General features: G+C 40.7%; 1 protein-coding gene across 1 annotated transcript in view; it reads left to right on the plus strand.

The window, feature by feature from the left end:
• The first annotated feature begins 1,688 nt into the window (after nt 1-1,688).
• Nucleotides 1,689-16,716, plus strand: part of CPB2 (carboxypeptidase B2) — a 56,538-nt gene continuing 41,510 nt past the window's right edge. The window contains exon 1 of the mRNA XM_033104167.1: nt 1,689-1,865. Coding sequence (XP_032960058.1) covers nt 1,792-1,865 — 74 coding nt within the window. The 5' untranslated portion in view covers nt 1,689-1,791. The remainder of the gene's footprint in view (nt 1,866-16,716) is intronic.

Consider the following 16,716-nt stretch of genomic DNA (forward strand, 5'->3'; position numbering starts at 1 on the left):
AAAATTAGCATGCTTCTAAAGTTCACAAGTATTCAAAAAGATTTACTCAAAGAAGGGTCCCTCTCCCCATCTTTTCTACTCTATTCTTATTCCCCCATCTTTTCCACTCAGTTTTCTACCCATCTGCTGTAGGTAACCAATCTCATTGATTTCTGATCTATCCTTCTGATGTAACTTTCTCCACCAATAAGCAGATACATATGTATTTTCTTTTTTTCTCTTTCTTATATAAAAGGTAGTTTCTTATATAAAAGGTAGTTTCAATCTAGCAAGTATTGAAACATATTTGCTAGATTAAATATGTTTCAATAGTTTTGAATCTCAGAGAGACCAAGGTTTAAAATATCCTTTCCTTCTCAGAAGTCCATTTGGAGAGGTTAATATATTTTGCAAATTTGCCTGCCCTGATCTCAAGAACATTCAAAAGCATTTACAAGTGGGAATGGAGGGAGTGTAACTGGTCTCCATCCTCACAGAGGGTAAATATGGCCTTGTACCAGACAAAAATGTTATATGGTGCTACCTTCAGAATGATGTGTCGTGGGCTGTTTCATGCCAGTCTCAGCCTAACAATAAGCAATGTTGTGGCTAACTAGTCCTTGTGGTTCTTATGATTGCAAGACACCCTTCAGCAGTATCTACCAGGAAACTTAGAAAAGATAAAAATTTACTTATAAGACCTTAAAATTACACTGCACACCTGGGGGCCACACAGTGAGGTCACTGAGGGGGTGAGAGAGAGAGAGAGCCAGCCCACCCCGCCTGGGCCTAGACTTCTGCTTTTATTGAGGTTGAAGGTGGGGGCCTAGGGTTTCTCAGGCTCACTCTTTACTGGTGAATTTAAAACATAAGAGCATGGACTTAAAGCACAGGAAGAGAGAAAACAAGTAGCCCAAATAGTCAAGTATTGAAATCAACCAATATCTCTAGAACAAAGCAGCCTCAGTAGGTGGCCTAGCTCTTCACCTAGCCCTATGGCTGGCAAGGTGTTTATTTCAAATAGCTTTATTTCAAATAGTTTATTTCAAATAGTTTATTTCAAATCTTTGAAGTGGATGTCTTGGTAATCAAATCTTAAATCAAGCAGTTGCATTATAAGAAAAATAAAAAGGTCAGGGCTTACACCCATGGGCCTTGATTTAGATAATGACTATTTTGGTGATCTTCCCTAAATAAGCATGACTTAAAGCAATCTGATTTTTTTACTGCTCTGATTTCTTTACTGTTGAGCTTCCCACCACATAGTATTCCTATCCTCTTAGGAGTGGGCCCATCATTCCATATGGACAAGGAAAAATCTTTTTGAATGGAATTTCTGTAATCCTCCACACAATCTCTCCTTTTCATCCTTGCATCAGCCACAAATTTGAGAAACTCACCTTCTATGTGTTCATCTAAGTTGAAAATGTTGAAAAAGACAGAGACAAGGGAAGACCTTTTTAGAACTCCACTAGAGACATCCCTCCACATGGCTCATGATCCATTAGTCAACACTCTACGGCTATGGCTCTCCAACAAACCCAACACATTCTTACTACATTGCTATCCTTTTATTTTTGGCCTCATCGTCCCTGAGAAGTTAAATATTTTCTAGATAGTCTAAACCCAGAACAACAACTCTCATCATACTTTCTTTTTCTGAGTGGAAATGGAAGCTAAGTTGATTGATTACACATATGAGGGGAAACATGCCATTATATTTTAACCACTGTGTAAAGAAAGCTCTTACGTAACCAGCTGTTGGGACCCTTCTCTTCAGAGAATTTTGTTTTTCCATAAATCACTGTTGCGATGAAGTTTTATAGCTTTGGAGTCCTTGTAGCCGCCGTCTTCTTCTGTGAGCAGCATGTCTTCGCATTTCAGAGGTACCCGAACGGGATCCTAGAGGGTGGGGGGCCATTTTCCCACTTGCTGGCCCCACATGGAATCTAGTCAGTGCACTGGACTGGGGAACAAACGTTAAAGTTTGAAGGTCAGCTCTTTCAGAAACTTTCCATGTTGCCCTGACAAATAGTAAATTTCAGTATAAGGATCTCACTAGATCTAGGATCTGTTTTATTTCTTATCTCACTCTAATTTTATTACTGGGAGGACCCTGGGTGATATGTATAGTCAGTGGCTATGGAGACGGAAGAAGTAGTAACTTTTATAAAAAGTAATTATTTATACCCTAACAAATATAAAATATATTAACTATAGATAATTTATTTTTTCTTGTACATGGAACAAAGGAGGGAGAAGAAGATCAAGGTATCAAGGACGTCTGGGTTGTGCATAAATATTCATCATGGAATATAAAAGGAAGAATAGTTGTGTTATAAGAACAGCTACATGAACATATCTAATTCTTATTTTGCTTCATAGAGTCATTCCCTTAATATTTTCTACTATTAAGCACTTAGAACACAAACGAACTCATGCTCTAGTATATATAATACATGGCAAAAATAGTTCTTGGCTGTGTTTAATATTGTAATTGATTAACTAGTCAATGTTTAGGCTTCTTAAAAATATATATTGTTTCCTTGGAAATTATTTTATGTTTTCCTTTGTTTTAATTTTATGATCCTTTTCCCCTTCAAATATTTCTGAGACAGATTCCTTTCCCCATGTTAGTGAGTAACAAAGAGATAAGAGACATACCAGGGACAGGGAAAATTCTACCAGAAAAATTTTTCTGAGTCATAAAGAGCATTTAAGACAATAGAGGTTGACTGGTAAGCCTGAAGCTGTGTTTGCACATCATCACTGGACTAACTAACTATAGTTGGTTGATTCTTTTTTGTTCAATATGATTGTCAAGTGTCAAGCAACAAATTCCATCACCAAATAATGACTGTTGTTGAAGTGGCACAGGAGTCAAATTGCTAGAAACATCAATGACTTATATCTCTATGTGTGATCAATGAATCAGAATACTCTGATTTCTAAGGTCCTTCCCAGCTCTAATATCCCATAACTTTGTGATTGGCTTTAATTAAGGGTGAGTGAGAGGGGAGGAGGAAAGGTGATAGCAATGTGTCCAACCTGGTACTGTAGACAGTGACACTGTCATTGACAGATTGGGGAAAGAGAGGAAATTCATGGTTATTTAGCACCTGAGTTGTCCCATGGACCGAGCGAGGCACTATGAAATGGGACCTCGTTAAATGCCTGCAATCCTACACTCTGGGGATCTCTGTCAACATTTTACAGAGGAACTGAACCTCGGGAAGAAGAAATCGTTTGAACCAAATCAAACGGTAGAGTTTGGTTTCAAACCCACTTTAGCATCATTTCCATTCGTTTTATTGCACAGCATTGTCTCTCAAAAAAAAAGTCTAGAAATCAGGAAGAGAGCCCATTTGAAGGGATGTCAGGTTGAGTCACAGTAAGTTTGAGGAGAAGAAAGACAGTCTGGAATGCAGGGAATGCATGGAAGAGACCAGGGCTGGAGGTCCAGTCTCCTGGTCTTCACCCACGGCAGGTCTAGAAGTGGCCTCAGTGCCAGCCTAACATAAGCATTGTCACAGCTGCTTGCAAAGCTTTGTGGTCTCTCCTACAGACAGCCGTTGGGTCATGCAGGGAACCAAACTCCTTCCTAAGACAGCCATTGGCAAGATGTACCAAAAGCTTTACCATGTGTCTTCAGAATGAGTAAGCATATAACAGTGGGGTAGGACTAAATACTATGAAAACAAAACAAATGGAAAAGAAGGAAATAGTGAAGAAACAAATGAGAAAATTCCTTCATGCATGGTTTTTCTTACTATTTTTTGCTTCAGTATATATTTTGCAGTCTGACTGACACCTATGCTTGAAGAGAGGAATGAGACCATGACAAATATTTCAACCAAATAATATCCAACATATTTAATACTTTGTGTCTGTTGTGATGGTCCCTATGTTTTGGGGGAGGGGTAACTGCGGCTTTGTGAGCAGAGAAGCATATCTGATTCGTCAGTCCTGTCCCTGCACTAGAAATAACATCACAAACTCTTCTTTCTGTGAGTAAAAATATTTTTTGTACCAAATGATTCTGAGTGCCGCTTTTCCAGGAATGGCCGATTACTCAAGCTAAAAGGAAAAATCTAATTTGATTCACAGTGAAGATTTTGATGATTTATTTCTGGGGTTCTAAATATGATCTCTTATAGCATGAGCTAACAGTCTTGCTTCTTCTTAGAGCTGTTCTTTGTTTTTGTTCTCTTATCGTGATCATTTTCCCAATAACACTTTGTATTCAGGCAATCTCTTAGTTGCTGATTATAGGTGCATTTTGATAAATCTCATCAATGAAATGCCCTGGAATGAGAACAAAAAAACTTTTAAAGGCATGAATACCATATACGAAAGAGAAAGGCAACCAACAACAACATCAACAACTACAAAAATGTCTCCATGTTCACTAGCTTTTAAAAACCAAACACAATAAAGGATGCAAATGAAATACTGGCAAGAATCTGGTAAACAGAGTTATTAATTGCATTGTGCTATGATTACTTAAGTGCAGCCTGTCAACTGCACTTTTGGAATTTATTTGGAATCCAGAAGTGAGAAAAAGTAGGACGAAGGAAAAGGAATGGGAGAGTAGAGAAGCGTTGAGGATAGAGGGCTTGTGGCCGACCAGCAGCCACGAATCAACGAAGAACCTGAAAAGGGGAGTGGGAATTAAATAAAGACACTCACAGTTATGATGATGCGGCCGGTCTTCAGTGATGCTGAAGCACCGAGTTTATTTTTCACCACCGTTTATATACCCTAAGAATACGTGCAGTTTTAACAGTCAGCAGATAAAGGAATGTATTACATCACAGAAAGTTATCTTTTACCTAAAACACAGAAAAGCAGAAACTACTAAACAAACCTCAATGCTATTATCTCATCAAGAGCAAATTTATAACTTTTACATACAGATACAAAATCCTTGAAACTCTCCCAAAGTCATTATCTCATGACAAAGCCCACCAATTATCCTGCTAGTCTTCAGTCCTCAGTGTCCGAGAACCGGTCACTCCCACCTACTTTCTCAGCAGCTCGCAAGCACCCTCCAGGAACAGGCAGAGATAATGCCTTAGAAGCTGAAACAAGTTAATCATAAACTGAGCCAGTCTGCAAGGCTTTAAAATAACAAGAAATCATGGCTCCCCACATCTCCCCCTTTTTTATTTTATAGAAGCAAAATCCATATTACAGGAGATATAAGGTGACGGTGCCTGTCTTAGGCACCCCGGGACCGTCTCATCAATTAACCCGTCTTTGGAACTTGTATTTTTTAATACAAGCCCTGTCTTAGGTGTTGAAGGACCTCCCAGGATTTACCCGTCATTGGCTAACCCGTCCCAATACATACAAGGGGGAGAGAGAGACTTAAGGCCTTGTCTTAAGCTCAAGCTGATGGATGTCAGCTCGCAAGTCTAACATCCTGCTGATGAAACATTTAATGAGGATGGGGAGTAGGCACAGAACCAAACAGACACAGATGTCCAATATAAGAAAAATCATAACAGAATGGGTAATATGAGGCATAGATGGCATAGCATTTCTAAGAGCATCAATAAACTCAGAAGCAGCCTGGGCTGCATCAAATTTTAAGGGTTCAGCTTCTCTCATATTTTGAATTTTATCATGAAGCCGAAACATATCTAAAGACACATTAGCATCATGCCAAATTTCTTTTAGCATACCAAGGTCCAGAGATATTAACAGGAAGCATAACAAAAGATGGTTGTTTAAGTATCATAACATTAGTTTCTAACAGCACCCAAGAAATACAATTTGTTAAAGAACAATTATTACAGGAAACATTAAATTGATTTCCTACAAAGTGTACATTAATATTCTTAATCAAAAGTATATAAGGGGAAGGAACACAAGCAGATATATTAACAGTTTTAACAACAGTGGTCTAATCTCTAGTCCCATCTTGTAAATCAGCCACCTGACTGTAGGGAGTGCCTGATTTACAAAACTTTCCAAATGTTGTTTTATGTGTCCATCAGAAGGCAATCCTAGGGCGTGAGTGTCATTGACATAATCTGGAATCTCAGGACCATCCCATACAGCAGGGTGGAGGATTGGTGGATCAGGTACATAGGCCCAATACGTCTGGTCTTTTTCTGCATTGTTGAGGGTCATCAATGTCATCAGCAGGTAGAGGGTCCACATGTCGCACCAATCGTTTTGGCAGCCACCGAGGGCCCTCTGTATCCTGTGGAAAAACACAAACATGCCCTCGGCCCCATATGAGGACTGGGTCTGGGCCTTGCCATGATCCAGTAAGTGGATCCTTCCATCTGACCAAAGCCTGAGGGGCAGTAGAAGGATGCCAAAAGTTCTCTGCAGCACTCTTACCATGGGCATCCAAGGTCAAAAAATTTTGAATAAAGAGAGAATTATGGGGCGTCAGGGGATACAACTCCCCCCTTTTTTATTTTTTGTAAAATGACTTTTAATGTGCCATGAGTACGTTCAACAATCCCTTGCCCCTGGGGATTGTAAGGAATGCCAGTAACATGATTAATTAAAAATTGTTGACAAAATAAAGCAAATTTTTTACTGGTGTATCCTGAGCCATTATCTGTTTTAAGTTTTTTAGGAGTGGCAGAAGGGTGTGGTAACCCTGGCTGGAAGGCACCCATAACTTCCATAGTTTCATTTACTTTTCTCAAGTCCTGTAACAATCTCTATTTTTCTGATTTTTTTTTGATTACAAAAATAGGCGAATTTCAGGGTGAATTAGATTGAATCACATGGCCTTTTTTAAGCTGCTCCTGTACAAGCGCTTGAGCGGCTAATATTTTTTCTTGAGTTAGGGGCCATTGATCTATCCACACAGGCGTATCAGATTTTCAAATTATAGCCTCTGCTGTCCTTTGGTGGAGTACAGGTAAATCTATGACCCCCGGGGAAAATATCCTAAACCTGTTTTTTGTAAATTAGGATTAGGTGATATGAGTTCCTGTCGTCCCTGTCCTTCAATTCCTAAGCCCTGTCCTGGGAGGAGCCCTTGATCAAACATTTGCTGAGTTACTTGGGTGTTTTGGCTAAAGAGATAAACTCCCATATCATTCATAATATCTCGTCCCCAGAGATTGACTGGGAGGCCAGGGATAATAAATGGTTGGAAAGTTCCCTAATGACCTTCCTGATCTTGCCAGGACAGAAGATCGCTGCTTTGAAGAGGAGATTGAGATTGGCCTATACCTTGTAAGCTTGTGTTAGTATAGCGTGCCGGCCACTTAGAGGGCCAATGTTCAGCAGATATGCAGGACACATCAGCTCCAGTATCTAAAATTCCTTGAAAACTTTTTCCATTTATTTTAAGTAGCAGCACTGGCCGACCTCTCTTTATTTCCTGAATCCAATAAGCATCTGAGGAGCCAAATCCTCGATCTCCTCGTTTCTGATCTTGTCTATTCTTCCCCACCTTAATGCGAGGCAAAATAATTAACTGAGCAATTCGGGTTCCAGCAGGTATGGCAGAAATATTCAAAGGAGAATGGACCATGATTTTAATTTCTCCTGTAAAATCCTCATCAATAACTCCTGGGGAAACATGGATACCTTTCATAGTAGAGCTACTTCGTCCTAACAGTAACCCTACAGTTTTATAAGGCAAGGGGCCAAAAATCCCTGTGGGAAGGGCCTGCATGCCCATCTCAGGAGTTAATATGATGTCGGAGGTGGAACACAAGTCCAATCCTGCGCTGCCTGAGGTGGCCCTGAATAAGTCTGTGATGTATTTTCTTTCAGGGACGGATTTCCCGTCTGCCCTGTCACCATGGTTTGAGTTTGCAGTGCCCCATAACATTGTTGAGTCGGGGCCTGGGGCTGGCCCCTCACCCAGTTTCCCTGGATCGGCTTTCCATCTTTATCTGTTCTGGACTTGCATTCATTAGACCAATGCTTTCCTCGCCTACACTTAGGACATATGCCAGGAAGCTTTTTTGCAGAAGCCGCGGTCGGAACCGAAGGATTCTCGGCTTCTGTTTTACGTGGACATTGAGTAGCTCGATGTCCCATTTTTCCACAATTAAAACAAGCTCCAGCACGACCATTTGTATGGAGCTTTGCCTGTTGAAGCAGTACTTCATGAATACTCTTTCCTTGTAAAGCAGCAGCCAAGGCCACCCCCTGAGAGAAGGAGGGGCCGACATCAGTACACAAACGAATAAAATCAGCTATAGTACCTTTTTTTCTAAATGGTCTGATAACTGCTTGACAGGCAGAATTAGCATTCTCATAAGCAAGCTGTTTAATAAAAGCCTGAGTGGCCACCGTTGAACCAAAAGTTCGCCCCGCAGCCGTACTGAGGCGAGACACAAATTCCTGAAATGGTTCATCTGCTCCTTGTCTTATTTGAGTAACCTGTTCTTCCTTACGGGAGGAATCAGGCAACATTCGCCAAGCATCTTTAGCTGCTGTGGCAGTTTGGCCATAAGCGCCTGGCGCAAATCCCATTTGATTTCTTAGGTCAGCATACATGCCTTCTCCTGCTAGCATATCAAAAGTAATAGGGATCTGTCTTAAGGCATTCTCATTGGCCTTCTTTTTACAATTTTCATAAAATTCTGATTTCCATAAGAGATAATCGCCTCCGGAAAGGCAAGCATAAGCAATTTTCTTCCAGTCCTCTGGAGGAGTAGCCTCACTGGACAAAGCATCTAAAATTGCCATGGTAAAAGGAGCTATAGGGCCATACTGAGCACAGGCCTCTTTTAATTCCTTTACTTGTTTCCACTGAAAAGGTCTCCATTCCCTAACTTGATTTCCTGCCTGATCCGTTCTCTCAAAGAGAGGATAAACTCCAAAACATCCTGTAGATTCTCCTTGCTTGTGAGCTTCCTCACAAGCTAGCTGAAGCGGAGAACGTACAAGGGAATCTGACCCTGGCTTAACGTATCCTGGCGGAGGCTTAGTAAACATGTCCCAAATCGGTGGCTGCGGTGGTGGCAGCGGAGGGTCCCACATACGAGGTCCCTCTGGAGGTGGTGCAGTGGGGTTAATTACAGGGGATTCACCACCCCCTGGATTTCCCGGATCTCTATAAGGAATCTGGGGAGGCCTGGGACAATCCTCCTCTCTATAAGGAATCTGGAGAGGCCTGGGACAATTTTCCCCTTCCCTAGTAATCTTGAGTTCTACTAATTGTCCTTGAAGCATCTTTATTTGCTCTGTAAGCGTAAAGATAGGATCTACAAACCGCCTGCTTTCTTGAGCTGCAGCCATTACGGAATATTTCTCCCTGTCATATTTAGCTGCAGCTTCTTCTAAATCTTTCTGATCTTGAGGGCCTAAATTTTTCCATTGATCATCTGGAGGTCCCTGGCTAGCAGGTTCTTTATTATGCATAGGAGCTTCCTCAGCACAGTCAGCCCCCTCCCTTTCTCCCAGCTCTTTATTATGCTTAGCAAGTCCCTCTGCATATCTGACTTTCTCCCCCTCCTCCCTCTCCTCCGGAGAGGCGGCAGATGGAAGAATTTTTTCATTTCCAGCCTGTTTCACTTTTTCTAGTCTACAACTCTCACTTTTAAGATTTAAACAGTCTCTTATCAAAGTCCATAACCCGAATGTTTTTATAGGGACCCGCTGAGGTCCTTGGGCAATATAATAGTCCTGTAATTGTTCTCCAACCTTTTTTCCAGTTTCCAAGCTGACAGTACCTTTATTTGGAAACTTAGGGCAAACTTCCTTTACAACTTTTAAAAATTTATCTAATTGCTCTTTTCTCACCCTGCTGCCACGGGCGGCAAGTAATCTCTTAAGTCCTCTAACATACAGGTCCTTGCTGCTGGCGTGACCCATTTTCTTAAGTTTTCTAACACACAGGTCCTTGCTGATAGCGTGACCTATTTCTCTTTTCCCTGACTCGGCCCTTCTTTCACACAAATAAATAGCCCAAACAAGCTCCGTAACACGAGGTCGTGGAGCTATCACTCACTCACACACTCATTCGACCGAGGGGACAGTGTCCTACTCACCGTACCTTCAACACTCTATAACCGAGCTGGGCCCAACCTGTACGGTGTTCCTCACTGATTCCCCCGTGTTCAGGCCCCACGTTGGGCGCCAATTGTGGCCGACCAGCAGCCACGAATCAACGAAGAACCTGAAAAGGGGAGTGGGAATTAAATAAAGACACTCACAGTTATGATGATGCGGCCGGTCTTCAGTGATGCTGAAGCACCGAGTTTATTTTTTACCACCGTTTATATACCCTAAGAATACGTGCAGTTTTAACAGTCAGCAGATAAAGGAATGTATTACATCACAGAAAGTTATCTTTTACCTAAAACACAGAAAAGCAGAAACTACTAAACAAACCTCAATGCTATTATCTCATCAAGAGCAAATTTATAACTTTTACATACAGATACAAAATCCTTGAAACTCTCCCAAAGTCATTATCTCATGACAAAGCCCACCAATTATCCTGCTAGTCTTCAGTCCTCAGTGTCCGAGAACCGGTCACTCCCACCTACTTTCTCAGCAGCTCGCAAGCACCCTCCAGGAACAGGCAGAGATAATGCCTTAGAAGCTGAAACAAGTTAATCATAAACTGAGCCAGTCTGCAAGGCTTTAAAATAACAAGAAATCATGGCTCCCCACAAGGGCTTCAGAATTGTTTATGGACCACAGGAAGTGTTCCGTCTGTTGACTTCATATACTATCTGCCGCCAGTTTATTCTCTTTCACTTAGCTTCCCACTGATAAATTATTTCATCTTAACAGGACACCAGTAGCCTTAAAACGCTGTAATACATAAAACAAAACTGCAGCCTTGGGCCATGTAAAATTGTTCAGAGGCATCTTACCAGCTTTTTAAATTCAGAAATGATCTTTCAGAGCAGTGGCAAGTGTAAACCTTCTCCTATAAACCACAGTAGGCGACAGGCCTGGATGAGCATAATCCTGTACTTGAGGCGAAGCACAGAGGAAATGTTGCCTAGGTATTAAATGTTGCAACCCTGGATCTGCTACGTCTTACTCATCCTCTCTGAGCTTCAGTTTACTTTTTATGTAAAGTGACTTATTTCACTATGTTTGTATTTTTCATTCTATTTTTGGTGTTAGCCTGTTTTCCTTTTTCCCAATGGTTTTGGTTAAATCCTGTTACTGAATCACTTCAGAGATGAGATCAAAACATGTCTTTATATTTTTTCTCTGTATGGTGGGGGTAATCTTTCCATACCCTTACTTAGAAAGTTAGAAAATTCTATGGCTTTTTAGCCCACTCCTGAGTAATTGATAGTCCTGCAGCTATGTTAAAATGCAAAAAAACCTCAATTCAGAAACTAGAATGTGGATCCAACCAAGGTATTATTCAAATGTCTCAGTCTTTATTTGTAGAAAAACAACCTCCCACCTCTTTCCACACACACACTTGACTCTTTTTCATTAGTCCTTTTTTTGGGTTTTAACTTAGTAGACGTTTCCGAGATTCCCTGACTGGGAAATTCTCCAGACCAGGATAGATGCAGCTCTTTCTGGATGGTCACTGTGACTCATTCCATCCTTCACCTCTAGGAATCTTGCCTACTTCGCCAAGTTCTTGCTAGTGAGGTTTTCTCATCCCTTTAGGTGGCACTGTTGGATGGCATCTGAGTTATAGCTACTATATAATTACTATCTATCTACTAGCTACTATATAATTACTATCTAGCCAACTGGAAACCAGCCACGTGCAGGTTTAGCATTCTCAGGAGCAGGCATTTAAGTGCTCATGTCTCTCTAAACATGGAGAAACCTGTTTAGACTCTCCCATTGTCTGTTGGAAGTCAAATGGAGATTGAGAGAACTGCAACAAGTTGCTGCAAAGAAATATCTTTATAAATCCTCTCTGTCTCTGCACCTTGACCACTTTTTATAGTCTCTCTCTAGGTAAGAGAACATAAGTGATGAAACTTATTTTCAAAAATTTAAGTTCTACCTATGGTGTTCTGACCTACCTTCATTACTTGATTCTATTGGACCCTCCATTACTTGATTCTATTGTGTTGGCACTTTGATCAAACTCAAGATAGGGTCCAACTCACCACAATTTGAACTTGGACATATCAATATATTTTACAGTGAATTTTTACCCTTATGATTTTACTCCTCCACATTTCTTAACTTATTTTTTATGTTTCCTTAAGTTTTTTGTTTTTTTCCCTGTAAGAAAGAGGCCCATTTGGGTGGCACATTTTTTATCTTACAGTTTCTTTCTTTCTCCTCTGTTGACTAACTTTGGTACTATTCCCTTCTTTAATACATTAGAAAAATACATTAGAAAAATCTTATCTTCTGGTCAACACAAGACTTCCTTTATGTGACATTGAAATTCAGCTTGGGAATAATGTATCTCATTTCATTGTTAGCTTAACTCGTTAGGAAGTTCACTCTAAAATTATAATGATTAAATTACATGGATCCCCACTTCTTTATACTTCACATCAAAAGAGAGCTTGGAGTTTGTCACTCTTTTACTCAAAACAGTGCCCAACCACCTTGTAAGTAAGGGCCACAATCCTGCCCATAGCTTTGAAGACCCTCAGTAATCAGGTCCGAGCCTGCCCTGCACCCTGGTTTTCTTTCCTGGTACATCCCAGCATCAGCACCATATTCCTGTCCTCCTGGATCACTTACCATTCCCTGAGCTCTGATTTGGTTCTTCCACATATGCACTGCCACTTACATTATCTTTGTCTCTAATTCACTTGTCAAAAATCTACGTGTTTTTATTTTATGCCATTCATTTCCCTTTCACCTATCAAATCCTACCTGCCTCAAAAATTCAGCTCAAAATGTCTCCATTCTTTGACTAGCTCAGCCAAAAATAACTTCTGATTTTATTCAGGTAGCAGAGCATTTGTGTAGCACTGATGTGGTACTTTACATATTTTAGCTCAAACAGTACACATTTGTGTGTATTGTGGGTTAGTTTGCCCATGAAATAGACTCTGAGAGTTTTACATATAGGAATTATACTGGAAAGTGATCTCAAGATCAACATTTGTGGAGGAATGAAAGGAGAGAATTGTTCAGAGGAGGAATTGCGCTGTGATGCAGTCAAAACAAAGGCCTCAGCTACACCTACAGGGAGTCCCTAAACTGGGTTGTCCTTGTAGAGTTGTCCCAAATTAAGGCAAAGAGGTATGCCTTTATGACCCATATTTATTGGTCATTGCATGTGGACTGTACCTGAGAGGGGGCAAGACCGTGGCAACATGGCCCTCCTTAGTCAAGAGAAAGTCCTGGAAAGCAATTCAGCTGCGAGCTGCCAACACTCCCAGCACCTGGGGAAATGGGATGTCATTCCTGGATGGGGATCTGGGCAGCATACATGGCATCTACTATATAGTCATGCCTTGTGCTACTCAGATCAATCTGCTTCATAAAATAAGTTTTGGGAGCACTTGCTCTGGGATCCTGGTTGGTCTCTTTTCCGAGAGGAAACTTATAAGAGGAACATTCATGGGATTAACTACAGACCCTACAGCTAGAGCTAGTCCTGAGACAGTGAACTAGAAATGTCAGAACTTTTGCGGCAGATGGTAAAAAAAAGGGGGATAAAAAAATTCTGAAACAGGACATGTTAGACTGAAAATGCTATGAAAAGCTAGAAAACCCACTGGATGGCTATACTCCACTGATGGATTCAGAGGACATTTGAAAGCAATAAGAAATGTACTAGTGAGAGGGTCACGGGCATAACGAGAAGCTCTGTAGTGGCTTTTTCACAGTCAGAGTAGCTTTTTTCATCGTATTTTTCCTGACTAAATACAATAAATGCTCTTTTTGGTTTAAAAAGTAAGTAATATGGAAAAGCATAAAATTAGGGAGAAAAACTGTTTTTTAAAAAAGTGTATAATTCTCCACTGCAGATGCCATGGCTTTGCTATAGGTATCTATATTGTGATTCTCCTATCACCTGCCAAAACCTCCAAATGGCATCTTTTCCCATCACAGGTACCTCTAATCCCATATGGTATAGCAGGCCACTTGGCCCAAGTGCGTGGTTTTGGGCCAGTGCACAGCTGGCATTCAATTTTATTTATATTAATTTCAGGTGTACAGCATAGTGGTTAGAAATTTATATAATTTAAAAAGTGGTCCCCCTTACTAGTACCCAGTTGGCATTATACATAGTTATTCCCATATTATTGATTATATTCCCTATGCTTTATTTTACCATCCCCATGACTATTTTATAACTACCAATTTGTATTTCTTATTCCCTTCACTTTTTCACCCTGCCCCCAATCCTCCTCCCATTTATCACCACAACAGATCTAGTACCCATCTGACAGCACACATAGTTGTTACAATATTATTGACTATATTCTTTATGCTATTCCCTATATCCCCGTGACTACTGTGTAACAACCAATTTGTACTTCCCCTTTTTCAACGATGCTCAAACCCCCTCTCATCTGGCAATCATCAAAATGTTCTGTGTATCTATCAGTTTCTTTCTGTTTTGTTTAGTTTGTTCTTTACATTCCACTTATAAGCGAAATCGTATGACATTTGTCTTTTGCTGTCTGACTTACTATACTCAGCACAATACCCTCTACGTCCATCCATGTTGTCTCAGATGGCAAGATTTCATTGTTTTATAGCTGAATAATATTCCATTCTGTGTTTGTACCATCTCTTCTTTATCCATTCATTCATTCAGGGACACCCAGGTTGCCATCATATCTTGGCTATTGTAAATAATGCTGCAATGAACACATGGATGAGTACATACCCTCGAAGTAGTGTTCGGGTTTCTTTGACTATATACCCAGAAGTGGGAGTACTAGGTCCTTTTTTGTCTCTTGGTACAGTCTTTGTTTTAAAGTCTGTTTTGTCTGGTTTAAGTATTGCTACCCCAGATTTTTGTTTGTTTGTTCCATTGTCATGAAATAGCTTTTTCCATCCCTTTATTTGCAGTCTCTGTGTGTCTTTCAATCTCAAGTGAGTCTCTTATAGGCAACATATATAAGGGTCTTGTTTTGTTATCCATTCAGCCCCATATCTTTTGATTGGAGTATGTAATCCATTTACATTGAAAGTAATTGTTCATAGGTATATAGTTATTGTCATTTTATTATTCATATTTTTTTATTATTTTCATCTTAAAGAAGCCCCTGTAAGATTCCTTGTAATACTGCTTTGGTGGTGATAAACTCCTTACTTTTTTCTTGTCTGAGAAGCTCTTTATCTGTCCTTCGATTCTATATGATAGCTTTGCTGGCTAGAGTAATCTTGGTTGTACGTCCTTGCTTTTCATCACTTTAAATATTTCGTGCCAATCCCATCAGGCCTGTAAACTTTCTTTTGAGAAATTAGCTCACAGCCTTATGGGAGCTCCCTTGTAGGTAACTAACAGCTTTTTTCTTGCTGCTTTTAATATTCTTTCTTTGTCTTTAACATTGGCGTTTTAATTATGATGTTCTTGGTGTTGGCCTCTTTGGCTTCATCTTGTTTGGGACTCTCTACATTTCCTGGGCTTGTATATCTATTTCCTTCACCAGGTTAGGGAAGTTTTCCCTCATTATTTCCTCAAATATATTTTCAATTCATTGCTTGCTCTCTCTTATCTTTCTGGTACCCTTATAATGTGAATGTTAGAATGCTTGATGTTGTCCCAGAGGTCTCTTAAACTGTCCTCATTTTGGGGGCTTCTTTTTTCTTTTTGATGTTCTGATTAGGTCTTTTCTGCTACCTTATCTTCTAAATCACTGATTCGGTCCTCTGCTTCATCTAATCTAATGTTGATTCCCTGGAATGTATTCTTCATTTCTGTTATTGCATTCTTTATTTCTGACTGGTTCTTTTTTATGTTTCCTATCTCCATTTTTATGTTTCTATGTCTTTTTTGAAGTTCTTCCTGAAATCATTGAGCATCCTTATAACTAATGTTTAAAATTCTGCATCTGATGGATTGCTTGTCTCCATTTTGTTTAGTTCTTTTTCTGGAGCTTTGTTCTATTCTTTTATTTGGAACATGTTTCTTTTTCTTCCCATTTTGGCTGCCTGCCTGTATTTGTTTCTGTGTATTAGGTAGGGCTGCTATGTCTCCTGGTGAAGAGTGGCATCTTAGAAGAGTGGCATTAGGTAGTAGGTGTGCTATGGGGCTCAGTAGCACAGTCTCCTTGGTCACCAGAGTCATGTACTCCAGATGTGTCCCTTGTGTGGGTTGTATGTGCCCTCTTGTTGCAGTTGAGCCTTGGTTGCTGTTTTCACCTCAATGGGAGGGACTGACCCTCTATCTCATTGGTTGTGAGAACTGACCATGACAACAGCGGAGGCGCTGTTGTGCAGGAGGCTGACTCTACAGAGTAGGATCTGCCTCGGCAGGGCTCTGGTGCCTGCAGAATCTGTCCCTTGGGTATGTCATCTTTGGAGGTGGCTGGGTGAGGCTCTAGCTGATTTCAAAGCTAGCCCCTGGGTGCAACAGCCCCAAGGCCGCTAGGGAGGGGACCCACTGCAAGTTAAGTTCAGCCAAAGCACATGCCCCACCCAGAGCCTCCTGGCAGGAGCCACCAAGCAATCCACAGATGGCTGCCACCAGTGTCGTGCTTGGATATGCTCCAAAAGGTCAAGTCGTGAACCTGGGCTGGCTGCTGCTAATGCCAGGCTTAGAGCTGCTCAGCCAGAGGTACAGGACATGGTCAAGCCAGATGCTGCTTTTTGGCGGTCTGTGAACCTTTGAGAGACCCTGGGAAAGTCTGCAGGAGAGCCAAGACAGGTGGTTTGTAAAAA

The sequence above is a fragment of the Rhinolophus ferrumequinum genome, chromosome 4 (genome assembly GCF_004115265.2).
Source record: "Rhinolophus ferrumequinum isolate MPI-CBG mRhiFer1 chromosome 4, mRhiFer1_v1.p, whole genome shotgun sequence".
Taxonomy (NCBI): domain Eukaryota; kingdom Metazoa; phylum Chordata; class Mammalia; order Chiroptera; family Rhinolophidae; genus Rhinolophus; species Rhinolophus ferrumequinum.